Source organism: Neophocaena asiaeorientalis, unplaced genomic scaffold (genome assembly GCF_003031525.2).
Source record: "Neophocaena asiaeorientalis asiaeorientalis breed wild unplaced genomic scaffold, Neophocaena_asiaeorientalis_V1.1 scaffold823, whole genome shotgun sequence".
Taxonomy (NCBI): Eukaryota; Metazoa; Chordata; class Mammalia; order Artiodactyla; family Phocoenidae; genus Neophocaena; species Neophocaena asiaeorientalis.
The window spans coordinates 293,550-321,050 of NW_020172767.1; the positions used below are offsets into that span (position 1 = coordinate 293,550).

Below are 27,501 nucleotides of genomic sequence, written 5' to 3' on the forward strand. Positions count from 1 at the left end.
CTCTCCTCCCCATTTCTCTCATTCCTTGTCGCCACTCTCCACCCCGCGCCCCCGTCCCCTTCCCTGGTGCTCACCGACTTGGCTGAAACCACGACCATCTTTAGTTTTCCACGTGCGTTTCGGGGTGCTGGGGCGGGCGTGGAGGTCCTGTTCAGGACTCATACCCACTGGCGGTCATCCCTGCGAAGCAACCAGAGGCCTGCCCGCAGGCAGAAGACAGTCTGGCGCATGCCAGCTCGGCAGCTGCGCAGAGATCAGGAGGCTCAGGGCGTACCTCCTGGCCCTGGCCCATCCGCTGGGAACAGCTTCCACTGGCTCTGTCACCCATCCCACCCCACACCTGCCGCCAAGCGACACCCGCATTTTCCCTGGGCCCATCTGGTGCCCGCCTTGAGCCCAGCGAGCACCAGGGCGGGCAGGCATCCCTTCTCCGTGAGGAGCCTGAATGCGGCCCGGGACGGCGGAGTGACTTACGCTGGCGCCTGCTCAGTCGGTTGGTTAGAGCCGTGCGTGGCCCGAGTTTCCCACAGGCCCAGGGCTCTGATGAGGCTCCCAGTCCCCGGCTTATCCTCTTGAGTCTCCCCACGCAGCGGCAGGGGTGGGGTCCACTCAGTGGCCTGAGTGCTGGCCTGCAGAGGACGCCTTGTAGAGTCCCCAGGTCCCTCTTGGACGCAGGTGGGGAGGAAGCCCAAATAACTCACTGGACCAGAGCAGCCATCCGTGGGTCCTGGGCCCTCCACTCTGGGGCTGGGACAAACTTCCTGCTGCCCAGCGGAGCCCATCCAGCCATCTGCCCCGCCCCCTCTCCATCAGTCACTCACGCAGTGCCGGGCTCCCTCTTTGCCTCCCTGGCTCCTGGGCCAGCACATGGACCCAGGGGTGGCGCTGAGTCCTGCCATCCGGTGCCCCTCTGCTGGGCGGAGCTGCTGTGTGGCCCACAGTCTCACAACGTGGTGGCACCTGCCAATGGGGATGGGTGTCGGGGCCTTTGCCGCATGTCACATCAGGGGGGAGGACGAGAGGTCCGGGGCAGGGCAACACGTTCCCGGCCGCTCTGCACCCAGATGCGGGGACAGAGATGTTTGGGTGGCCCGGGCTGCAGGGGTCTGAGTTCGTCAAGGGGGGTGGGCTTTCTCACCATAACGGAGGGCCTGGTCAGGCGTTCTGCCTCGTGGCCGGGGACCCTTTGCTTCCGCGTCAGTCACCAACTCCGCCCTTTGCCTTTTGCAGAGGGTCTCAGTGCGGACTACGTGAAGGGGGAGAACCCGGAGGCCGTTGTGTGTGAGGAGCCCCAAGGTGAGGACCTCCAGGTCACTGTCTTGCTGAAGGCCTCCTAGCCGCTGGGCCCGGCACCAAGCAGACCTGGGCTAGGAAAGCAGGGACGCTCAGAGGTGGCCACTTCTAGAACTTCCAGCCAGAACGATGGGCTGATGCCAGGGACACGGGGAGCACGGCCAGGGCCGTCTGCTCACGGTGCGGGCTCAGCCTCTGCTCCCCACCCGCGGAGACAGACTGGCGCCAGCCAGATGCCGGCGGAAGCTGTGGGGATCCTTTAGACCTCGGGGCCCTTTCCATCTGAAAACTGCCACAGGCAAGAGGGAGGCCCACCCCCGCCGTCCTGTGATCGGCAGGCACTTGCCGGCCGCGGTGAGCCGCCAGCGGGTACAGGCTGCGTGACGTCAGGCTGCCGGCCTGGAGTGGCCAACCTCTCAAGGCCGATGCAGCCTGTGGCCCCAGAATGCCAACGAGGCGACCAGGAAAGGCTTCACGGAGAAGGGGAGCAGGCCGCTTGTCGTCAGCCGAGGCCGGGGAAGGGCTTCCAGGCCGGGGTGGGCGGGAGAGACAGGAGCCCAGGCGTGCCTTTGCTGGGCTGGGCGCTGAGGCTACGCCCGGGGCTGCCATGGGCGCCGTGGTCGGGGGGGGGCATCCGGTCGCTTAGGATAGGATGCTGGATGGATTCGCTAGCCCTGGGTTTCAAACGTGGGAAAAGGGACTCTACAGCTGCAGTCAGTGTACCCATGTTTTCAAGTCTTGGCCACCACGGTGTTGGTACCTACCATGGGCCAGGTGCTGTGTTACGTGCTTTATTTAAAGTACTCCTCCCTTGGGAATTCCCTGGTGGTCCAGTGGTTAGGATTCGGTGCTTTCACTGCCGGGTCCCGGGTTCAATCCCTGGTCAGGAAACGGAGATCCCACAAGCCACGCGGCGTGGCCAAAAAATAGAAAAAAATCGAAAAAACTCCTCCCAGCCACTGTGCCGGGACCATTCCCACTTTACAGATGAGGAAGTAGAGGCCGAGCTCGTCTCCAGGGCCACAGCGGGCGCCAGGGGCCAGTTGTCTGGGACAGACACACAGGGAACTGGATTTCTGTGCCCAGCAAAGGACATGATCGTGTCTCTGTGTCTTCGTGTGGGGTGGACATGACTCCTTCCTGACGGGTTTCTCCTGTCCCTAGTGAAATACTCAGCACTGCAGACGCAGTCCGCGGAGCCGCCGCCACCGGAGCCGCCCCGGATCTAAGGGGCTGAGGATGCGAGGCCCTGCCCCGCCAGGCAGGCTGTGGGCACACAGGGCCGCTGCTTGGGACCCAGCTCCTTGTTTCGTTTGGACCCACGGCTGCCACGCTGCTCCTTCGATGTCATTGGCTTCTTGTCGTTCTCAGTTTTCCGGACGAGCTCTGGGTGTTCGTGAGTTTGGCTCCTGCGCCTGCCCTGCCGCAGGGCCTCCGGAGAGCCTTGCTGCGGAAATCCTTGGCGAGCTGGGGAGGGGGAGACCGAGCGGAGGGCGGCCAGAGGACACGCATGCTGCAGGGCAAGAGTCTGAACCCGGGGCCCTGCCATCCCCTGCACGCTGCGCTGCCTCGCTGGGCGGCTTTCAGCTGCAGGAGCACACCGGTGAGCGCCGGGTGACACCGCTCACGTGCCACACCCAGGGGTGTTTTTATTTCTGTCCTTCTTTCCAGCTCCAGCCCTTATGCCGCTGGGCTTCCTAAGCGCTGGCGCGAGTGGTGGCTTTTCATTTAAGTGCAAACGTGCATGTCACAGTATCCCTGCCTTGAGAGTTCAGGAATCTTCTGGATGTGTAGGAGGCTGTGGCTCTCAGGCCTAATTCCCGTATGATGCCGTGGGACCGGACGTGGTCTCCAGGCTGACACGATTAGTTCAGTGAGTTTCCTACTGGGGCTGGGGGCGCGTGTGCTTATTTTGGTAGCAAAAGCTACAGACGTCAAGAATGAGCATCAGAGCCTGAAGCATGCCCGTTGGCTGCCTAAAGATGTACGTAGTGCGGAGGGGAGGGGAAAGGGACGTTGGCTTGGTGTGGGAGCTCGCCTGACTCGGTGAGTCTCTAGTCACCCTGCCTGTCCTCTGACGGACAGCGCGTGGGGGCCCGCGGGCACCCACACCGGCGGCCGCCGTCGTGTTTGGCTGGAGCAGAGCTGCCTTCCTGGAACATTTGTCAGGCCCGCGTGTGGTCCTGATCCTGGGAGCGCTGCTGTCGGGCCGAGCTAGAGTCTAGAGCCACGTCTATGGATAACGAGTTTGCGGTGTCAGAGAGCACTTCTGGGAGCGTCGTGTGAGCCAGCAGGAAGGCGGGGTCCTGTTAATCCGGCTTCTCGCGCTGCAGGACTGCTGTGTCAGCCCCCCCACGTCCGCTAGGTTGGGATGAGGCGACTCCGACTTCTTAGGGAGACAGTTGACGTCTGAACAGACCCCGCAGCTTAGATGGCCTCGTGTGTTCGTGTTATACGGGGCATGCCGTGGGGCCCCCGACACCCCCGCCTGCAGGCTCACGCCGGGCAGGCTGGATCGTGTGCGGCTCCCGGAAGTGAGCAGCAGAGGGGTCGCTGGTGAGGTCAGCCTGTCCCCAGGACCTCCCCGCCCTGCCCTCGTGGGACAGGCTGTTGTCAGCTTTGCCAGGCTCGTCCCTTCCAGCCTGGCCAGGGCTGATGTCCCCACCCCTCTGCTGCTGGGCTGGAGGCGGCCCTGAGGGACTTTAGGTGACAGCAAGCTATGAATGCAAAACAGGGTGACCTCAGGGCCCAGGGAGGGCCCGTGTCCTGAGTAACAGGAGTTGGGGAGGGATCAGGGCGGCCCTCGGAAGCTCATTGCGTTAGGAGGGCTGCTCACCAACGTTCCCAGGCATTTTAAAGAAGGAGACGAGGCAGCACTTGTGTGTGGTAAGATGCTTCTCTCCCAGCCACTGGGAAGTTTGGACATTTATAGAGAAGTCACAGTCACGGCAGTGACTAGGAAGTGACGTGGCCCGTGTGATTCTGGGCATGGCCAGGCACGGCACCCCTGGTGGGCCACCTCAGCTCTGCGGCGAGGCTCATCTGAGGTGAAGACCCTGAAATCCTATCTGTGATGTGAAGTCAGCGCCCTCTGCAAATCCATTTTCTCGGTAGCACTGACTTCGGTTAAGAGAGACCCATCACGCTCTTGTCTATCTCGGTGCCCTCTGCGGCAAGCCCAGAGCCCAGCACCCAGCCCTGTGCCAGTGACCGGAGAGGCCTTGAAAGTCACTCACCCACCCACCCGTTTGCAGGGCTCACATCCTGGGGACGGGGTGTGGGGGGCCGACACTGGCTGATACCCGGGGGCTCTTGTAGCTGTGTCCACCTGGAGGCTGCATCGACCAGCTTGGGCCCGTCCCAGGTGGTAGTGGAGACAGTGAGTGAGCTAGAAAGGCCAGCTGACAGTATCTGATCACTGTCAGCTTAACTGGGGGCGGGGAGAGGGGGCTCAGTGTTTACAATAGCAACTCCGAGCCCCTGGGGGAAGGAGGCAGGGCAGCCTAGCCGGCTCGGGCACCCTCCCCCCGTGGCACCCAGAGAGCAGCGCCAGGCCCACTGCCTCGGCTGCTTGGGGTGGGGGCCACTACCAGTTCTCTGAGGAAGAAGAGGCTGACACTGACCTCAGGATCCCCGGTACTTTCTCTGTGCTCGTGTTTAATTGTGAATTGTAAGCTCTCTCGTGTTCGCATTAAACGAAAGGGAACCTGACGGATCCCTGTATTCTGACGGTGTGAAGGCACTCCCTTTGTTAAGCGATGCTGTTTTTTCCTAATTAATTATTATATGGAGGCGACCTCCTTCCCCTCCCCGCCAGCCAAGGGCCTTTCTCAAGAGGGTTAGGGCTCTTGCACTTCCCCTCTTGCTGTGCGGCTTCGTGTCGGGCTTCCCGGGGGCGGTCCCCTGCGTGGCACAGGGAGCTAAGGCCGTGCCCCACGTCACGGGGGTGGGGAGGGGGAGGGGCAGAGGCAGGCCCCCAACTCGCGACTCCTAAGCCCACTGCTCTGCCTTCTTCAAAGAAAGCCAGTAGCCGGGGTCGACTTGGGTGACGTGTGGCTGTCTGAGCCCGAGAAAGCGCAGCGGGGCCGGGGCCGCGCAAGCAGCGAGCTCTGCTGCGGACAAGGCGTGCGCTTGTCACACGGTGCGCCTTGCAAACTGAGAGCAGAGCGTGAGGAAGATGCGGGGCCGCTGGCTGGGCTTCACACTGCGGTGGGTGGCGCCTTCCTGCCAGAGCGGCCTTGTAGTAAAATAGCACCGAGTCCTCAAACCCAGCCCCCACGTGACTGCCGTGCAGAAGTTGCGGCCCTCCCGGCCTTGCCGCTCGGGCGTCGCTGCCGGGACCCACGGCTGCAGTGACTGCCGCGTGGAGAAGGGACGGGACACCAGGCCTTAGAAGAAGGGTGGTCCGCAGGGGCTGGTGTGGTTTCGTCCAGGCCTCTCACAGCCCCGTAAAGGCCAGCATTCCCTCCGGAGACTCTGGGGCAGGGGGAGGGGGACCCCAGGGCTTCTCAGAAGTCTGTCCCACTTAAGATCTAGGACTCACGGGCTGGAAAGCTGGCCCTGCTTCCTCGGGGCCACACCTGCCTCTCAGGGGGTCCAGTCCTTTCCTCACCTCTTCAGCATTTTCTCAAGGTTAAAGTGCAGGGGCGTTTCAGATTTAAAAGTCAGAATAGTTGCCCGTTTCAGCCAAAACACTCAGCCCTTATGATAAGTTGCACTTACAACTTAGTAAATGAAGGAAATCACGTAAGGGTACTTCACATGTACTAACTGTGCTTGGCATATAACATAATGACATGTATTGAACGCTTACTGATTTTCCACAAGGGAAAAATCACCAAAAGAAAACTTAAAAGGACAACAAAAAATGAGACCACAGAGCAAACATTACTTTAATTACAGATTGAAATACGGCGCATCCGATGACGCAAACACAACACTGCACCAGTCTTTAAAAACCTCAACCGTAAAGATCTTACATTCTAGTACACTTAAATAAAACCGGAAAAAGAAGTGCTTAGGTGACAAAACTGTACTTCAAGTTGTTTTAGAAACAGTTTTGTGCTAGGAACACACAAAGGAAAATGATCTGTTGTGCTGCTTTCAAACGGAATGGGAGCTTCTAGGGGTCCTCCTAGGGCCCAGGACGTTGACATTGGCAAGAACGACCCACTCGGCCTCTCTGGCTCTGTCAAAAGCATCCCCCAGTCCACACCAAGGTTGGCAGTCTTAGTGCAGCTGGGGATTATGTGATATTTCTGGGGAAAAAATGGGTCCCCATTTTTAAAAAATCAGTACGTCAATGTATAATCCAGTTTATCCCTTCGTAAATAAGGTTTCAGCTATGTGGGAAGCATGAATCAAAAGCTACGTCAATTAAAACACAGTTTAGAAGCAAATCCCCCAGATGATAAAAATGGAGAATTGATTTTAGGTTATCAAATTACCTCGAATAAATATTTGATACCTTATAGATACCAGATAATTTTCTACAAGAATCAGAAGGTTCCAAGTTGAAAAAACATCTACTCTCTAAGTATTTGAGTGTAAAAAAACCTTTAAGGATGATGTTTTCAAAAATCAGGTCCCTGTGTAGGGCTTTGGGTAGCATCCAGGAATTTGAAACCGGTAACCAGATACTACAAGGCAGTTGCATGCAGGTCTGACCCGATGAGCTCCCCCCACTCAAAGGCAAGCTTAATTCCTGCAGCGCTGGGGTCCCGGGCGGGGCTGGCAGGAATGGGCGCGGCCCTGGGCACCAGGAGGAGGAGGGCGGGGCGCAAATGTGCAAGATTCTGCGTGACGCGCCACGCGGAGCAGCTCAGAGCTCTAGCTCTAGTGGATGGACCAGCTGACGGTCAATTAATTCCTGCCCAGACTGATGGAGTCCCAGAGCCCAGCCAGGGAGTGAAGGTGTGAGATGGGGAGGAGAGGCCCGAGCGGCTCTGAGATGAGGAAACGGAGGGAGGCGAGTGCTCTGCTTTCGGCATCCGAAATCACAGCACAGTTGTTGCTTTAAAACACCGACGTGCAGTGACGGGAATAAACCGCGTTGAAGGGATCTCGATAAAACGAGCACGATTATTTCAGACAGCAGATAACAGGCGAGAGCAGACCCGCTGTGACAGAGAGCTGTCAGCAGTGGGAAGTGGCAGGTCCCAGAGTCGGGTGAGGACAGAACACGTGGCCTTAAGTGGCCACATTCAAATTGTGCTTCAAATGTACCACGTAGAAGTTAGCATGAGCTTGGTTTGAAAATTCCTCACCCAGTCCCGTCAAGCAGATGCCTCCTTGGGTGACTAGTCTAAACATAAAAAAAGGACGTAGGAAAATAAAGGCATGTTTCTCTCTTTTAAAAATACCTTATATGTACACAGCAGGAAGTGGTACCGGAGGACCCCTGGCGCGAGGAGACCCTGGGGAAGACGGTAACGGCCTGTCTTCCCCGGCACAGTTAACTGAGAAACCCTGGAGGGGAGCAGAGAGCAGGAAGGAGCCACGGGGCTGGCCACGGCCTCTAGGGGAGTGGGGTGGCTTTTAACGAGGATTCCCCACCTTGAGCCTGAGCCCTGCGTTCCGCTCGCTTGAGTGTCCCCCACTCGGCCCTGGAAAAGCGCTGGCAGGAGGGAAAAGGGTGTTGACGACACAACAGCACTTACGCTGTTCCCTAGCACACGGTCGGTCACTGGTGGAAAGCGCCGTCGAGACGCGGCGGGCACGGGCCTTAATCGGACAAGTCGCAGGCGCCCCGCCCGGGCCGCAGGGACAGCGGCGTCAGACCGACGTGTGCACGGGCGTGACCGAGTGTGACGGCGAGGAGCCCCGCTCAGACGAGGCCGAGGCGCGTGCGGCCACCTCCCGCTGCAGGTCCTCCACCCGCTTCTGCAGCTCCGCGCGGACAGCCAGCAACTCCTTGAGGTTCTGGTGGATGGGCGTCTGCGGGCAGAGACACGGGTCAGCGCCGCCGCCGCTCCCCAGCCTGGTCCCTGCCTCCCGCCCCTCGCCCTCACCGCCGCGGGCACAGGGGCCCCTCCCCGCGAGCCGTGGCCTGGCCATCCTCCCCAGCGGGTGCTCCCAACGCGCGCCTCGGCTGAGGCCACCACCCAGCAGCATCGGTGGCCATGGCCCCGCACACCCCCTGCACCTCCGTTTCTGCATCTCCGTACGTCGCGCTGCTAACTGAAAACCCTTCTGTTAAACCGGCACCTCCAGCACCTCGCAGCCACGAGGTCTGGGGAGCTCCCCCTGCTTCCCCTCGGCCCCCGTCCAGCTTCTGCACAGCAGCCACCAGCCTGGGTCCTGAGCCCCAGCCAGGCTCCGAGACGCCACTGAACAGCCCCCGGTGGCTTCTTCCCACCGGCCTGAAGGTAAGATCCTGACCTTGGCTTCAAGGCCCTGTGTGGTCTAACCCCAGCCTGCCTCCCCTGGTCACCCCTCACCAAGTCCTGCCTCCCCTGGTCACCCCTCTCCAAGTCCTGCCTCTTCTCCCCTCCTGCATTCCCGAACATTCCAGGTTTTGGAAGATGCCACACATGTGCTGTCCCTTCTGCCTGGGGCACTATCCCCCGACCCTTTTCACTCACAGGCTGGGCTTCATCCTACAGGGACTGGCTGGAAGGGCACTTGCTCTGGGCGGGGGACTTTTGGAGACTCTGCACTCCTGCCACGCCTGCGTGTTTCATCCTGACCTCCCCACGAAGTCTGGGAGCCGTCCCATCAGGGGTGCCAGTGGTGACCACCCCAGTGCACAAAGAGGGAAGGCAGGAGACAGGTGAGAGAGAGACGAGACCTGAGAGTGAGTGACCAGAGAGGTGAGCACATGCGAGGGATGAGGGACAGAGGGACAGGGACGACAGAGTCGGACAAGGCAGGGGCGGCGGGGGGAGGCAGCCAGGTGTCTGCAACACACGAGGGTGCTCGGTAACCCACACAGAAGCGGCTCAGAACACACTCCTGACTGGCCCCGGGAAGGAGAGAGAAGGCGGCAGTGTGGGAGTCCGATGGCAAAGGCCCCCAGAACAAGGGAAGCTGCCTTGTTTGTTGCTGATTCCAGAGGCCGCTGGGAGGTGGAGAACAGCTCCCCTCTTAGCCTTGGACCTACTGGGTATTTTCTTGTTTTGTGGGACTTGATTCCAGTCGCTTTGCGATCAAGCTACCATTACTAACAGCCAGGCCCTGGGGTCAGAGAGAGGCGAGCCACGCGGGTAACACGCGACTTCACACCCACCCAGGCCCGAGACTCTCACCTTAGTCTCCACGCAGGCTTCGTTATCTTTTCTCACACGTTATCTTCACTTACAATAGACCAAAGGCATGCTTGTTTGAGAAAATGCCCGTCTCGGGGCCAGTCGCCCAGCGCTAGCATGTGTGACACAGAACGCCACAAGAGTCCCACACAGCCAGCCTCTGATGGAGGCGCGGGCGGCCCCCTCCAGGCAGCTATCCTAGCTCCTCCTCCTCAAAGAGGCCAGCCACCTTGTGTCCCTGCTTTTCTTTTCTGCCCCCCGCCTCTGCTCTGGCCAGCCCGGCTCTCTGCCCCATCACTGGACATCACTGGACACCAGCCTTCGTGCTGATCCCCTGGCCAGGCCCCGCTGCTGCCCTCCCCGTGCCCGTGCTGCGCTGCTACCGTGAGCTTCCTGCAACGCTGTGGTGGCCCACAGCCCCTGCGATCAAGGCCTCACTTGAAGATGCAGGGGGGACGCACAGAGCTAGACCACCCCCCTGACCGCCCTCCAAGCACTGTGCCGGGCTCTGTAGGGATCCATTTGCCACTCGCACCCACGCGAGGTCTCAGAAGGCTGGGGACCTTCCCCGCAGCGGGCACTGACTCACCGCCAGGGTCGGGGTCCGGCCCTGGCCGGGGCGCCCGCCAGCCTCATCCCGGAGCAGCGATGCCTGCGCGTCTCGTGACCGTCCTGAGTGTGCTCAGATGAGCACGAATTCGTGTGCTTTCGAGAACAGAGGCGCATGCAGCATGCAGGCTTGAAGGAGTTGGGCCCTGTCCTCACCAAGTTCGTGACCAGCACAGGGCCACGCTGGTAGCGCCAGCAGAGGGAGGCGGGCGGCAGGAGACCTCAGCCCTGGTGCATTTCTAACAAACAACACAACACGTAGGAGAAGCTGCCAGAGGCCTGGGTGCCTAAGTGACTCAAGACTGGAAAGCAGCGCTCCAGGGGCCCTGGATTTGGCAGCCTAGGACCACGAGCCGGGTCAGGGCACCGGGTCAGGGCAGAGCACCGCTCCGGGAGCTCGCCTGGGGGTGATTCAATCTCATCACAGCGCTTGTGTCAGGGGCCAGCCTTGCAGAATGCCAAATCTAAGAGGAGAGGGGAAAGGCGATGAACACCACCTTGTCCCCGTGGCCTGGAGAAGGGAATCCGGGAGCTGAGATGACAGACCCAGAGGCCTGGAGCGGGGGCAGGGCGGGTGACAGGAGGCCGCCAGGCACCAAAGGGGCCGTCGCAGGACTGACTTTGGCTGCACGACTCCAGAGTCACAAGGCAAGACATGTGGGTTACAAGAGGGAAGGGGACAGGTTTGGGGACCATGCTTGTGAGGTGGCCTTTTGAAGGCCACGGCCGATTCTTAACTGTCTGGTTTCATGGGAAAAGAGCCGAGACTGTGCCTCAGCTACTTCCGATGTTGTTCAATAAAGGGAACGTTTTACAACTCCTAAAAGAAGTTGGCATTTTTGCGACTCAAAACAAACACACATTACATCCAGAACCCTGGTGTTCGGTAGGTAGAAACGTGCTCTGGCCCTGCTGGCGCCCAGCATGTCTGCGCCGGTGGGGCCGTGCCCGCTGCCCTGGCCACTTCAACACGGGAAGCAAGCAGCTAGTGGCCCCATGCCCGCGTTAGACATTTGCCTCATATGCGGTGACAGAAGGGCCCTCAGAGTAAGTGCAGGGGCGGGTCAGGTCAGGGAAGGTTTCCTAAGAAAAGAAGGTTCTCTGAGCATCCCCTGTTGGCGTGGTGTGAGGCCGAGGGCAGGGAAGGCATTCTGAGGTCAGAGGGTTTGAGGGGCCCCTGGCGGGATGCGGCATCCATCTCAGGCCAGGAGACGGCCATAGGTGGGGGGCGACAGGAGGCCCGGTTCAGGGGCTGCTCCGGGAGAAGGACAAGTACTGTGCTGAACAGGCCCTGATTGATAGTGGCCTTCTGGAGAACAGTCCTCAGGTCTCCAGGGCAGCGCAGCCAACTCACTCAGAGGGTTAGAGGACAAAAGGGCTTCCGTAGCTGAAGCTTCGCGGAACTGGTGCATGGAGCAAGGAAGCAGAGTAAGGGAAAGAGGAGGCGAGTGGCGAGGCGAGGAGAGGGGAGTGGTGAGCTGCGCACAAGCAGGAAGTGGTGCCCCAGGCGGCAGGCTGCACTGTCAGGACGGAGCCCGAAGCCAAGGCTACAGCAAGCGAATTTCCAGCATGGAGGGAAGGTTAGTGAAGTGACGGCCTTGTCAACGTTCACATGCCATGCAACTGAGAGGGACATGAACAGTTCAGTCCTCCCCGTGGTTAGTGGGGCTTGGGGACTATTACAGGTGTCCCCCCTAAATTCATAAGTTGAAATTCCAACCCTCAGTACCAAAGAATGTGACCTTATTTGCAGAGAGAGTCTTTACAGAGGTAATGAAGTTAAAATGAGGTCAGTAGGGTGGCCCTAATCCAGTATGACTGGTGTCCCTATGAAAAGGGGAAATCTGGACACAGATACACATAGAGGGAAGATGATGTGAAAAGGCACAGGGAGCAGATGGCCGTCTACAGGCCAAGGAAAGAGGCCTGGAACGGATCCTGCCCTCACGGCCCCCAGAAGGAACCAACCCTGAGACACCTTGATTTTGGACTTCCGGGCTCCAGAACTGGGGGACAATACATTTCTGTTGTTTGACCCACCCAGTCTGTGGGACTTTGTCACGGCTGCCCAAGCAGGAGGAGACAGATGAAACATGCCTGGAGAGGCTCTGAAGGTGCAGAGCAAGAGGGAGGGATCAGGCAGGAGGGGGGCAGAGAGGAAAGACGTATCTGCACATCCGGGGCCAACAGAAGTGATGAGGTCAAACTGGGCCCTGGAGACGTGCTCCTGGTGCACGGCCAGTAAACCCGAAGATAATTCAACTTAAAAAAATAAAAAGCCCAGAACCCTCAGTAAAAAGCCCCGTGTGCCCGTGGAGGTGAGGGCTGGCTGCCTTGTTCTCCTCAACCACACCCACCATGTCCCAGCCACCCAGCTGGAAGAGCTCAGCCACTGAACACCAAGGGCGACCACAGCTCGGTTGCCTGGCCCTGCTGTGCACTGTTCTGTAATATTTTTTCAGTCTCAGGAGATGCTACAGTGAAAAGGGAGGGGACGACCCCTTCCTCAAGGGGGTGCGTGCTCTGTGACTCGGCACGTGCCCTCTTTCTGTTGTGCTACCAGAGTCTATAAGCTGTGACCGAGAGTCATCGGAAGGACTGACAAATGCAGTAATTTACAACACTTCATCAGCTGTGTACCTTCACTTAATTCTACACCACCATCTTTCCTTGGGCAGAAAGATATGCTTTTTTGGAAAAGAAAAACAAAAAGATACCTGAGGCCTCATTCGTGGATTCCATCGCACGTAATAGTTTACCCATAATTCCAAATGACTCAGACTAGTAACAGGATATAGGACGTGGTTTTCATAATTCACAAAGAAGGGATTAGAAAACTCATCCAGCTGGCTATTGACATAAGACCACAGAGATATAGTCTTCGTATAGACATCCTGAAAAACAAAAAAAGGAACACACTGAAATAAATTCAACTTCACAGCCTCAAGAATGTGTACCACGTGGAGAAAAGGACTTGAATAATGAAGGGGGTTCAACTGATAAAAACCAGGAACATTTACTAAGTCCCACCCCATCCCTCTGCACACATGACCCAAAAACAGACTAGTTACTGTCCTAGAAAAACGTACTGCTGAGTTAGATGACATCTGGCGATTGTGCCTGTTTGAAGGCAGAATGAGAACCTTCTAACAATCCCAGGACGATGGGGCCCATATTTAACAAATACATTTTTTATTCTTTTTTGCACCTTGCTTGTGTGACCCTTAATATTAAGGACCATAGGTAGAATTTACAGATAAGATTCCTTTCACTGGAAAATCATGGCTATCTGGGGGAAAACCTGTGGGGTGGCAGGCTGAAGAAGCCTTATATAGAGAATATATCATTAAATTATAGATCCCCACCTCCCAATTTTACAGTACACTGTAACTTTGCATTGCTCATCGGAATGCAGGCACCCAAACCCACAGGCATGATGGGGCAGATCGACATTAAACGTGGATCAAGTACAAAGCCAAAGTGAGAAAACAGTGAGGCCAGGAGTGTTTTCCACCGTTTTGCTGCTCCCAAGCCAGCTGACTTCTCCCCAAGTTGTCTAGACACAAGAGATTAGGATCTCTTCATATTTTATATTTCATATTTACAAGAGAAACACCAGCAATAATTCAAGGGACCCCAGATAGCCAAAACAATCTTGGGAAAAAAGACCAAATTTGGAAGTCTCACACTTCCCAATTTCAAGACTTAACTACAAAGTTGCAGTAATCAATACAGGTGGTACTGGCATAGGATGGACAGACATAGACATACACATCAATGAAATAGAATAGAGTACAGAAACGAACCTTCACATTTATGGTCAACTGATTTTCAACAAGGATGCCAAGAAAACTCAATGGGAGAAAGACAATGTTTTCAACAAACAGTGCTGAGACAGCTAGATAACCACATGCAAAAAAATGAAGTTGAACCGTTACCTCACACCACATACAAAAAGTAACTCAAAATGGACAACAGGCCTAAACACAAGAGCTAAACTCTTAGAAGAAAACATAGGCTTAAACTTCCATGACCTTGAGTTAGGCTATGGTTTCTTAGATATGACAACAAAAGCACAAGCAACAATAAGAACAAAAAAAACCCAGACAACTTGGACTTCATCAAAATTAAAGACGTGTGTTTCAAATGACACCATCAAAGAAGTGAAAATACAGTGAAAGAATGGAAGAGAGTGTTTGCAAATCGTATCTGATAAGGGACCTGCGTATGTAAAGAATACATAAGGAACTCTTTCACTCAATAACAACAAGATAACCCAAATAAAAATGGGCAAAGGATCGGAATAAACATTTGTCCACAGACATATACAGTTGGCCAATAAGCACCTGAAGAGATGCTCAGCATCATTAGTCATCAGAGAAATGCACACAAAAATCACAATGAAATACCACTTCACACCCAACTGGGATGGCTAGAATCAAAAAGATAAACAATAACAAGTGTCTACAAAGATGTGAAGAAAATGGGACCCTAAGACATTGCTGGTAAAAATGTTAAATGTTGCAACTGCTTTGGAAAACAGTCTGGTGGTTCCTCAAAGGGTTAAACATAGAGCTACCATATGAACCCAGCAATTCGACTCCTAGGTGTCTCCCCAAGAGAAGTGAAAGCATATGTCCTCACAAAACCTTGAACATGAATGTTCATAGCAGCAGTATTCATAAGAGCCCGAAGTAGAAACAACCCAAATGTCCATCTGCTGATGACTGGATAAACAAATTATGGTCTGTCCATACAATGGAATATTATTCCGTCATGAAAAAGGAACGACACACTGGTATATGCCAAACATGGATGAGCCTTGAAAACAGTATGCTTAGTGAAATCAGCCAGACACAAGAGGACAAATACTGTATGATTCTATCTATACAAAATGTCCAGAAGAGGTGAGTTCACAGAGACGGAAAGTAGATTAGTGGTTGCCGGGGGCTGGGCGGAGGGAGGAATCGGGAGTGACTGCTAACGGGTATGGGACTTCTTTTTGGGGTGATGAGAGTTTTATGAAATTAGACGGTGGGGATGGTTGCACCCTGAATATACTAAAAACCACTGAACAGTCCACTTTAAAAGGGTTAATTGTATGGTATGTAAATTATATCTCAAGAGAGCTGAGTTTTTAGAGTACATTTTGATTAAAAAAAAAGATAAGACCATAAGGATTTAAATTCTACATATGAGCCATATTGTTCTGTTGACATTTTCTTTAAAAACAGCTTTACTGAGATAAGTCACATACCATAAAATTCACTCATTTAAATCCTTTTTCTTCATTAGGAGGTTAACAGGGCCCCATCACACTGGGCCCTCAGGAATGTGGACTTCACCCTGATCACAGTGGGAAGCCACAGGCAGGTTTCAAGCAGAGGAGAGCCACGTGACCAGTCTGAAGTTTGGGAGCGCTGCCCTGGTCGCTATGCTTGGATTCACTGGAGGTCAGAAATGCTCGTTTCTGGGCAGCTGCCTTAGTTCCAGATGCAAGACTGCGGGCTGGGTAGGCTTCAACTAGGCTTGTCATGGTGGAGTAGTGAGGGGTGGCCAGATTGCAAATCCATCCTGGGACAGGGCTGGCAGTACTCACTGAGGGACTGAACATGGCAGCTGAGGTGAGGGCGAGGGAGGGATTGAAGATGGCCCCTATGTATGTGGCCTTAGCATCTAGATGGGCAGAGGTGCCACCGAGTGGGATGCAAAAGGGTGAGGGAGGAAGAGGAAAACAGCATTTGGATCCCCAAGACAGATAAAGCTACCTGGAGAGAGAACAAGAAGAGGACCTGGGCCCGGGCGACTCCAAGTTTAGAGATGGGTTAAAAGGAAACAGACTGAGCAGGGAAAGCCAGCGAGGTGGGGGAGAACCAGAGAGGGCATAGGGTGAGGGAGTGGTCAGCTGTGCGCTGAGAGAGAGGGAGGCGGGCTCTGGGGGCCTGCCGTTTTCTCCTAAGTTCTCGAATGTTCTAGCACACTAAACCCGCTGGCAGAAGTCCTTTTCTGTGAACCAGAGGACACTCTTTAAGCTGCCTTCTCCCAATGCTTCCTCACTTTTGATCATTTCTGTCTTTTATCCCAAAGTGAGGAGAAAAGGAAGAGGTAAATCTAACAGAGAAGCTTGGTAACTGCTCCTTTATCAGCCTGATGGAAACGAAGTTGAGCTTGCTACCTCGGGAGAGGTTTGGGCTCATCTACAGACTTCCTTGTCCACGGTCTCCCAGTACCCTTCTGCCCAAGAGCACAGAGAAAGACGAGCAGCATCACAGCATTTGGAGATTAGGGGGTCCAGAGTCTAGTCCTGACACTAGAGACCTCAGGGAGCTGTGGGCTCCCTGGGCCCCCGCACCCGTAAAGGAAGGGGCTTTCGTCAACTCAGCTGGAAGATTAGACACATGCGCTGGGGCTGGTGAACCCTGGGAGGGCATTTCGTGCAACCCCTCCATTTACAGACAGCAGCAGGGTGAGACCCAAGTCCCCTCTCCATTTCAGTCCCCCTTCTGCAGTGGCACTTAATGGGAAAGGCACTCGAGCAATCAGGAAAGCCAGAGGATATAATACACTTACCTCTTTCAGTCGCTGCTGTTCACAGTTGCACAAGAAAGTCCCAAAGAGACAGCTATAAAGGTGATCCAAAATTGTAATCAAGAATAGTTCATTAAACTCGAATGCTGAAGGAAACTTAAATGGAGAGAGAAATAAGGTTTAGTTTTAAAGTTCAATTTCTAAAACAAATTGGTACTAAGTTTTTTGTGAAAGACAGCTAAGCTACAACTTGGAATATAGTCAAAGATTAAAAGGAAAACTGAGGCCACGTAGAACTTAATTGTCTCTAGGTTCCGGGCCAAGCTTATAGATCTGGCTGAGAAACAACCTGAAGCAACAAAAACTGTTGTACTTTTCAGTGCCTAAGAAAGCTTATGGAGCTTCCACTTCTCGCCACGATGACAGAACAGCCTGCATTCATCCTTGTGCCAGAAACAACTAGAGAGCTGGACAAAATATATGACCCAGCTGTTTGCAGACACTGGCAACAGCCAGGAGTCACCACACCCCGCCCCAGCTCCGAATGGAAGCCAATGAGACAAGTCCTACTATTGTCCCAGCTTCCCTTGTGGAAGCACATTCTGAGTCACAGAGAAGGGAGGGGGATTCCCAGGTAAGTGACTGAAGAAGAAATAGAAAGTCCTCTTCTATTAAACAAACAACTCGAAATTAAAAGCCTTCCCACAGAGACAACTCCATGGACATACATCCCCAGATTCTTACCAATATGTAAGCACACTGAACCTGGCAACATACAATGTAAAAGGGGTAACACCACATGGCCAAGTGGGGTTTGTCTCGGGAATGCAAGGCTGCTTTAAGATTTGAAGATCAAGGTTACCAAAAACAAAAAAAACTATTATTGTAATTCGCTATATTGACAGAATAAGGAGGAAAACCACATGATCCTCTCAATTGCTGTTTCAGGTAATTCTTAATGGGGCTAGCAGAATTCCAGCAAAGAATTACCATTGCCGTGAGTTTCTAGCCAGTAGCTGACATTTAGTAGCCATGACAGAGACGATCTGGAAATGATGACAGTGATCCTAGCAGCAGGCATGTACTGGGAGCCTACCATGTACCAGAATTCTAATGTAAAAACATAGTGAACTATTCATCACCTATTCAATGAAGCAAAGGCAGTTGGAACCAGACCAAATAGAATTACCCATGATACTTTTGTGCCTCAGTGTACTTTAAAGATGTATTCCCTAATCAGAGGTGTTTGCAGGCCGTCATCTCTAGAGTGACAACCAGAGTCACTGATGGAAAGTTTATTTTTTAAGCTTATCTTTATTACTTTACTAGACCAGAGACAAGCTTCTCAATTCGCAACAATGGTCAATGCAGGACTGTCCAAACTCCATCTGAAATTGTTATTTTCCTCACCAGGCTATGACATTAGCCAACCTAAGGAATTCTGCTCAGCTGCCCTAGATTAAGATTTGCCTCTGTCTACCTTAAGGACTGCTCTCAGAGAAACACATAACTTTTTTTTTAATCTTGTTCTTAGATGAACTAAATCAATGGTGAACCAAATCAATGATGAACTAAATCAACTAAATCTGGCCAAGTACATTATGTCAATTTTTTCTAGTATTTTTCTATGCAGCTTAGTCATGCTCTATTTATAAGTTATTGGCACCAAGAAATTTATGAATTTTAAGCAAAAATATAACAGTTACATATATACTGAAGCAATTAAATAAAGGATAGAAATGGAAGGTCTGTATTTCATTTTCAAATGTTTAAAAATATACATTTATCAACAGGACAGCAAAGCTTCTATTGACATATTTTTGAAGTCATGAGTCTTTAGTCCTAACCCTGAGCCCGCATTCTGGATCTGCGAGCTTGGTTGGGCAGGCCGTGGAGGGGGGCATCGCCACTGACTACAAGCCTTACTCCGGCCAAGTGGGTAGCAGGTATGGGAGGTCAGGGTGGGCGAGGCTCAGCCCAAGCCGGTTGGCACCTGAAACACGGGGACACAAAGGCTCCATCTATTCATGTTAGGTCAGGACTGCTATTCGCATCCGAAGGGCAGTGTGGTGTTAAACTCAGTTCAGGAAACATTTCATCAGAGGAAGTAGCAACCGCTAGATACAAATACAAGATTAAGCCTCTGTGATTCACAGTTTCTTTTAGCCTTTTCTCCTGGAAACTATACCATATACTTTAAAAAGTGTGGTCTCAAAAACCCCATAGAAATCCATAATGAAATTCTGCACCTCTTGATGGACAAAAACATCAACTATTAAACCGATCCAAAAGGGTAAAAAGTCTGTTTAAACTGGGGTTATTGCAGAATGTCTTTGAGACTCTTCTCTGGAGTCCTTCAGTGACTTTTTCCCAGTCCCTTTGACATCAATTTGCGCACACAGACTAGTTCATTTCATTGAGGTGTCTAACAACGCCACACTGACTTAGCTTATTTGATTTAGCAGTAGGAAGCCTAAAAATAAGTCAACTTTGTCACATTACTGCATCTTTTCTGACAAGCTACACATCTCATTCACTTGTAACTTAATTCATAGTTAGACCGATTACCGGCGTGTCTCCTAATGCATTAACAATGGTATTTTAAAAGAAATTAATTATACACATTTCATGGACAGAATCTTAAAGCTTGTGAGAGGCATCTGAAACCTAACCCAAACCCCTCATTTTCTTTCTTAAAAATCAAACATTACAAAAATTATATAAATTAGACATGAAAATAGACACTAAGCAATATGAAGAATGGAAGTCAGTTTGAAGATGTTACGCACACGCACGCGCACACGCACGCACACACGCACGCGCACACGCACTTTAGGCAGTTGGGAGGAATAAGCTACTTCACATCCACAAAAATGGTGCTTATCCCTTCAGAAGCATCAGAATTATTTTCTGTGCTCAGCCTTTTTACGTAATTTTTCTGAAATGTATTTCATACCTTCCTGTCTTAACCTGAATGTAACCATCGTTTAATTTTGTTACTGGCTTGGAATCGATACAAATTGCGAGTACACGGCACTACAAAACAGTAAGACTTGAGGCCAGGGTCCGTGCCTTTTGAGTATGTGTTTGCTGTTCCCTGTTACTCATACCATCGGGTGCCCGCCGCTGAGACCACCCCTCCTCTACCCCCACCCCTCTACCTAACTGGCTGCTTTGAATCAGCCGTGAACTACGCACTCAGATTGGGCAAGAGCCCAATCAGCTTGGGGAAGCTAGGTCTAAAAGTGCGAGGAAGTTCTAAGGGAGGGCCTGAGGACTCTGTGAAATGTACTTTGGTTGCTTAGAACCCCAGGCCAGCCCAATTATTTTCTAATTTCTGAAGGCATATCTATCTATTCTCTCATGATCCTTCCTACTCCAGTGTGATCTGTGGACCAGTAGCACAGCCTGGGAGCTTGTTAGAAATGCAGACTCTCAGGCTCTGCCCCAGACCCGTGAATCAGAACTGCATTTTGACAAGATCCCCAGGGTATCTGTGTGCACAGTCAAGTTTAAGCAGCACCCCAGTAGAGCAGAATCCCTGGAGGGCTTGTGAAACAGAGTGCTGCCCCCCATCCAGGGTCAGCAGGTCTGGGGCGGGGCCTGAGAACCTGCATCTCTCGGTTCCAGGGAGGCTGAGGCTACTGGCCCCAGGACTGCACTGGGAACCACTTGTCTGGATCACTTGTCCTGTAACTCATTTTCATATCAGAACCACCTGGGGAGCTTTTAAGACCTACACACACCTGGGCCTCTCCCCAGGCCCACAGGAAGAAGGGTGTCCAGGGGCAGGGCCCAAGCAGGCGCATCTTTAACATGATACGGTCCCCTTCGTGTGCCCGAGGCAGTCAAGGCCAGACCTCCAGGTCAACAGGGAGGAGAGGGCCCAGGCCATGCTTTTCTATCTTGCTCTTTCTGCCTCTCCCTCGCCTCTGTCCCTCTCACTGCATCTCTGCCTCTATTTTGGTTTCCCTCCTGTCTCTGGTCCCTCTGGCTGTCTCCGGCACTCTGGCTTGTTCTCTGGCTCTGATTCCAGGTCCATTTGCATGGCACAATGTCCTATCATGAGGGTAAGACCCCAAACTTGGGTTTCGACGCTGGAGATGAGGGAAGAAACAGCACGTGCCTTCTGGCCTGCTGACCACCGGGCCGACTGGCTTAGGGAAGGGAGACCCCTGCGTGGCCACCTGGCTTACCAGGGCCCCACGCACTGCCGGGTAAGAAACGACAAGACGCTCAGCAGCTTTGTGTCTGCCACCGGTCCTGGGACAGTCCTTTTCCTCCTCACCTTGGGGTGGGAGGGGCTGTGGCCTGGGGTGGGGCGTAGAGGGTCCTGGATTCCCTGGTCTCCACCCACTTTGTTCAGTCACATCCCCATTTCTAACTCCTGGGAATCTTCCAGTACCTGCCCAGCAGCGGGCTGTGCTTGCTTACCCTGACAGAGAGAGGGCAAGTGAAAGAAAGAGAAGGACTGAGGGGCAGGGTTTGCACAGCTGCCGGACAGCATGACGGACAAAAACCGCTTGCAGGAGAAAAGCACCTTTAGGTGTGAAGTTGGTTGTTTCCAATTTTCTGCTTATATTTCTAAGTAATTAGAATCAAACTGAGTTAAATAACAGAAGGGGTCATATTTAACACACATACATCTTCACTTTGAACGAACCTGAAATTAAAGTTTGTCTTCAACTTTAAGATATGCTTAGACCAGACTATAAAGGTCAGAAATAAGACTTGAAATCTCTCACCTGTCTTGTCATTTGCCAAACACAGTCAATAAACTGAAGAAATATAGGGGATCGGTCAGCATCTGCATGGTTGTCATTGCCATGGCCCACTCGCTGAAAACAATCAAGAGGTTAAACATTTTAATGTATGCCATGGTCCTCTCAAAAGTCACTTTAAATTGCCTGGTGGCAAGAAGCATGTCTCATTTATATGTCCCAAGGCCTCAAAGAATTCCAGGCACATAAAAGGCACTCAAAAACGTTCACTGCATTGAACCGACTGCCATTACTCTTAGGAAACAAAATTTCAGCGTCCTGTTTTTACACGTTGATTGCTTTATAAGTGCCCTTTAGTGTAGTGGAGATGGAGAAGTCATAAGCAAAAGGCCAGCCGACCTTTCAGTCCACCCCAGCCACCACGCCAAGTGCTTGGTGTCAATGTGGGACCAGCAATTAGCAGCTCACAAAGCACATGACGACTGCCGTCTTCTCCACAAGTGTAGTTTTTTGCCCCCATTTTTCAGAAATGTCAGGAAGTCCGAGAATCAAAACAACAATTAACAGTTCACAAGTTTTAGCCAATTCTGCATGACTCAGAGAACCTCAAAGCCTCACTGTTGAAATGGTAATGGGGAGTCTTCAAGGCAGTTTGGGATTGTATCTCCAGGTTTTCTTCCAGTTTTAAGACATAACTGATATCCAGTATTGTATATCATACCTTTTGATATTTTACAAGATGTTAATAGATTCACATTAAAAGGTAAAAGATAATTTCAAACACATAAACAGGACTGACAAAGACACTGAAAATGTCAAGTTAAAAACAGCTCACGAGTGAGCATTCTAACAAAAACTTGGAGTAATCTGATGCCTAAGCAAAAGGATGAAAAGGAAAGTTATGAAGATACAAGGCGATCACCACACGGGAAGATCAAGAAATACTGGGCCTATGAAATCGCCACCAAGAAAGACAGAAAAAGAAATAAATGATCAAGTCAACATGAACCCCTCAGAGGAACAGTATACTGCCTTCTTTTTTTAAAAAACATTTAATTGTAGTGAAATATACATATCAAATTTACCAGCATAACCATTTTAAGTGTATAGTTCAGTGGCATTAAGTACATTCACACTGTTGTACAAGCATCACCAGCATCCGTCTCTAGAACTTCCCAAACTGAAAGAGTAACTCCCTATTCCCCTCCGCCAGCCCCTGGACCCCCTCATCCTCCTTTGTCTCTACAGATTCGACTGCTCTAGATACTTCATACACGTGGAATCATGCAGTTTATCTGTCCTTTTGCAACTGGCTTCTTTCATTTAGCATAACGTCCTCTTAATTCATTCGTGTTGTAGCAGGTGTCAGAATCTTCTTCCCTTTGAAAGCTGAATGACATCCCACTGTATGGGTAGACCACAGTCTATTTACCCATTCACCTGTTGATGGACACTGGGTTACTTCCACCTTTGGGCTACTGTGAGTCATGCTGCTATGAACATGGGTGTGCAAGTAAGTGTCTGAGTCCCTGTTTTTGGGGTATATACTCAGAAGCAGAATTGCTGGATCGTATGGTAGTTCTATTTTTAAGTTTTTGAGGCACTGCCATACTGTTTTCCAGAGTGGCTGCATGCATTGCATTACTTCTGTACTTCTATATAAAATAATTTGTGGAACCTACTCCTCAGTATTTAAGGCACCAGGGGAAGTTTTGCACTGACAGTTTACAACTTAAGATTCATTCTTTCTTTTAATAGAGACGCACTGAACTCTTACGGTGCGTGCAAGGCGTCCCCCACCCAGCCCTCAGGATTTCTGGTGGTTTCATGGGGTCCAGTGGAGGCCAGGCCCCTGGCTAGGAACCTGGGGTACACTATACATGAGACCCAGCATCTGTGCTCAATGAATAATTCACTTGTGGTTTAGTCGCAGGAGAAGACCTGTAAACAACAGAGGCGATAGAGTGCGCCGGGGCTTCCTAGTCTGAGACACATGTGGTGGGGCTGCAAAGGAACAAGCAGCCATCCCAGGACGGTCTAGAGGAGGAAGCTAGGCGGGAAAGTCACGAGTCACAGTCATGGAGGAGGTCTTACTTGAGAGAACTTGAAGGGCCAGGAGGAACTTGCTTCTGGCTGGCCAGGGATAGATTCTATGAGAAGCAGTGGGGAGGCTCAGGGGGTGGGGGGTTGGTGGCGGCCACCAGGGGTGCCATAAGTAGCAGGGCACGGTTGAGGCAAGGCGAGAGAGGTGAGACGAGGTTGGAAAGGTGGGCCAGGGCCAGATCACTAAGGGCCCCAAACGTGGCGCTGAGGAGTTTGCCCACAACCCAGTAGGCCGTGGGCAGACTCAGAGGGGTTTGTGCTGGGGAGAGTCGGCACCAGATCTGCTTTATGTAATGCCCCATCTGCTACAGTGGGGACAGTGGGTTGGAAGGAGACAGGGAGACTGCCACAATAGTCCCGAGGGAGCTGGCCAGGCCTGAACTAAGGGGGATGGAGTGGCAATGGGGAGGAGATGACAGATTTGAAATACATGCATTTAAAATCATGGGACTGGCTGAGATCAGTAAGGGATGAAGCATACAGAAAGAAAAGAAACGACGTGAGGACTGAGCCCTAGGGCACCCCAACATTAAGAAGCTGGGGAGAGTGAAGCCTCATGAGCAGTGGACTAAATCCCCACAGTCAACCTGATGTGCCTGCATCTGTGGAGCACATGAAGAGACGACGGATCACCCCGAATTGAGGCGGTGGGCTTTACTGTGTGCGACTGACTGGTTCCTGATTTTTATGTTTATCTTAGTGCAGTTTTTAGCACTTGAGATCATTGGTGGATTTGTTTATTGGTTTGGCTGCTCTCTTCTCTTTTTTTATTACTTAAAATTTATTTTATTTTAATAATTATTTTATTTTGTTTCTTTTAATTTTTAAATTTCTTTCTTTCTTTTTTTTCTCCCTTTTCTTCTGAGCCGTGTGGCTGACAGGGTCTTGGTGTTCTGGCCGGCTGTCAGGACTGGGCCTCTGAGGTGGGAGAGCCGAGTTCAGGACACTGGACCACCAGAGACCTCCTGGACCCACGTAATATCAATCGGCGAGAGGTCTCCCAGAGATCTCCGTCTCAACGCTAACACCCAGCTCCACTCAACGGCCAGCAAGCTCCAGTGCTGGACACCCTATGTCAAACAACTAGCAAGACAGGAACACAACCCCACCCATTAGCAGAGAGGCGGCCTAAAATCATACTAACTTCACAGACACCCCAAAACACACTACTGGACATGGCCCTGCCCACCAGAAAGACAAGATCCAGCCCCAGTCACCAGAACACAGGCACAGTCCCCTCCACCAGGAAGCCTACACAAGCCCCTGAAGCAACCTTAGCCACAGGGGGCAGTCAGCAGAAACAACGGGAACTACAAACCTGTAGCCTGCAAAAGGAGACCCCAAACACAGTAAGTTAAACAAAATGAGAAGACAGAGAAATACACAGCAGATGAAGGAGCAAGGTAGAAACCCACCAGATCAAATAAATGAAGAGGAAATAGGCACCCTACCTGAAAAAGAATTCAGAATAATGATAGTAAAGATGATCCCAAATCTTGAAAATAGAATGGAGAAAATATAAGAAACGTTTAACAAGGACCTAGAAGAACTAAAGAGCAAACAAACAATGATGAAAACATAATAAATGAAATTAAAAATTCTCTAGAAGGAATCAATAGCAGAATTAATGAGGCAGAAGAACAGACGAGAGACCTGGAAGATAAAATAGCGGAAATCACTACTGCAGAGCAGAATAAAGAAAAAAGAATGAAAAGAATTGAGGACAGTCTCAGACACCTCTAGGACAATATTAAATGTACCAACATTCGAAATATAGGGGTACCAGAAGAAGAAGAGAAAAAGAAAGGGTCTGAGAAAATATTTGAGGAGATTATAGCTGAAAACTTCCCTAACGTGGGAAAGGAGATAGTCAGTCAAGTCCAGGAAGTGCAGAGGGTCCCAAACAGGAAAAATCCAAGGAGAAACACTCCAAGAAACATATTAATCAAACTATCAAAACTTAAATACAAAGAAAAAATATTAAAAGCAGCAAGGGAAAAGCAACAAATAACATTCAAGGGAATCCCCATAAGGTTAACAGCTGATCTTTCAACAGAAACTCTACAAACCAGAAGGGAGTGGCAGGACATATTTAAAGTGATGAAAGGGAAAAACCTACAACCAAGATTACTCTACCCAGCGAGGATCTCATTCAGATTCGATGGAGAAATTAAAACCTTTACAGACAAGCAAAAGCTAAGAGAACTCAGCACCACCAAACCAGCTTTACAATGAATGCCAAAGGAATTTCTCTAGGCAGGAAACACAAGAGAAGGAAAAGGCCTACAATAACAAACCCAAAACAATTAAGGAAATGGTAACATGAACATACATATCGATAATTACCTTAAATGTAAATGGATTAAATGATCTCCGTCTCAATGCTAACAACCAGCTCCACTCAACGGCCAGCAAGCTCCAGTGCTGGACACCCTATGTCAAACAACTAGCAAGACAGGAACACAACCCCACCCATTAGCAGAGAGGCGGCCTAAAATCATACTAACTTCACAGACACCCCAAAAAACACTACTGGACATGGCCCTGCCCACCAGAAAGACAAGAACCAGCCCCATCCACCAGAACAGAGGCACCAGTCCCCTCCACAGAAAGACAAGATCCAGCCCCAGTCACCAGAACACAGGCACAGTCCCCTCCACCAGGAAGCCTACACAAGCCCCTGAAGCAACCTTAGCCACAGGGGGCAGTCAGCAGAAACAACGGGAACTACAAACCTGTAGCCTGCAAAAGGAGACCCCAAACACAGTAAGTTAAACAAAATGAGAAGACAGAGAAATACACAGCAGATGAAGGAGCAAGGTAGAAACCCACCAGATCAAATAAATGAAGAGGAAATAGGCACCCTACCTGAAAAAGAATTCAGAATAATGATAGTAAAGATGATCCCAAATCTTGAAAATAGAATGGAGAAAATATAAGAAACGTTTAACAAGGACCTAGAAGAACTAAAGAGAAACACAATAAATGAAATTAAAAATACTCTAGAAGGGATCAAGAGCAGAATAACTGAGCAGAAGATCGGATAAGTGACCTGGAAGATAAAATAGCGGAAATCACTACTGCATAGCAGAATAAAGAAAAAAGAATGAAAAGAATTGAGGACAGTCTCAGACACCTCTAGGACAATATTAAATGTACCAACATTCGAAATATAGGGGTACCAGAAGAAGAAGAGAAAAAGAAAGGGTCTGAGAAAATATTTGAGGAGATTATAGCTGAAAACTTCCCTAACGTGGGAAAGGAGATAGTCAGTCAAGTCCAGGAAGTGCAGAGGGTCCCAAACAGGAAAAATCCAAGGAGAAACACTCCAAGAAACATATTAATCAAACTATCAAAACTTAAATACAAAGAAAAAATATTAAAAGCAGCAAGGGAAAAGCAACAAATAAGAAGGACACTACATAATGATCAAGGGATCAATCCAAGAAGAAGATATTACAATTGTAAATATTTACGCAGCCAACATAGGGGCACCTCGATACATAAGGCAAATGCTAACAGCCACAAAAGGGGAGATCGACAATAACACAATAATAGTAGAGGGCTTTAACACCCCACTTTCACCAATGGACAGATCATCCAAAATGAAAACAAATAAGGAAACACAAGCTTTAAATGACACATTAAACAAAATGGACTCCAGGATAGATCATATCTTGGGACACAAATCAAGCCTTGGTAAATTTAAGAAAACTGAAATCGTATCAAGTATCTTTTCCAACCACAACGCTATAAGGCTAGATAACAATTACAGGAAAAAACTGTAAAAAATACAAACACATGGAGACTAAACAATACGCTACTAAATAACCAAGAGATCACTGAAGAATCAAAGAGGAAATCAAAAAATACCTAGAGACAAATGACAAAGAAAACAAGACGACCGAAAACCTATGGGACGCAGCAAAAGCAGTTCTAAGAGGGAGGTTTATAGCTATACAATCCTACCTCAAGACACAAGAAACATCTCAAATAAACAA

General features: G+C 51.0%; 2 protein-coding genes across 5 annotated transcripts in view; one reads left to right on the top strand and one right to left on the bottom strand.

The window, feature by feature from the left end:
- Positions 1–5,052, top strand: part of CD99L2 (CD99 molecule like 2) — an 87,580-nt gene extending 82,528 nt beyond the window's left edge. The window contains exons 12-13 of the mRNA XM_024740682.1: positions 1,231–1,296; positions 2,458–5,052. Of these exons, the coding sequence (XP_024596450.1) occupies positions 1,231–1,296; positions 2,458–2,522 (131 nt within the window). The 3' untranslated portion in view covers positions 2,523–5,052. The remainder of the gene's footprint in view (positions 1–1,230; positions 1,297–2,457) is intronic.
- A 1,109-nt stretch (positions 5,053–6,161) lies between these two features.
- Positions 6,162–27,501, bottom strand: part of MTMR1 (myotubularin related protein 1) — a 60,814-nt gene continuing 39,474 nt past the window's right edge. For 3 of the 4 annotated variants that reach the window (XM_024740679.1, XM_024740681.1, XM_024740680.1), the window contains 4 exons: positions 21,422–21,514; positions 16,719–16,832; positions 12,866–13,042; positions 6,162–8,229 (listed from right to left, as the gene is read on the bottom strand). In XM_024740679.1, the coding sequence (XP_024596447.1) occupies positions 8,068–8,229; positions 12,866–13,042; positions 16,719–16,832; positions 21,422–21,514 (546 nt within the window). In that variant the 3' untranslated portion in view covers positions 6,162–8,067. The remainder of the gene's footprint in view (positions 8,230–12,865; positions 13,043–16,718; positions 16,833–21,421; positions 21,515–27,501) is intronic. The other variant, XR_003002650.1, reaches the window with a different exon arrangement.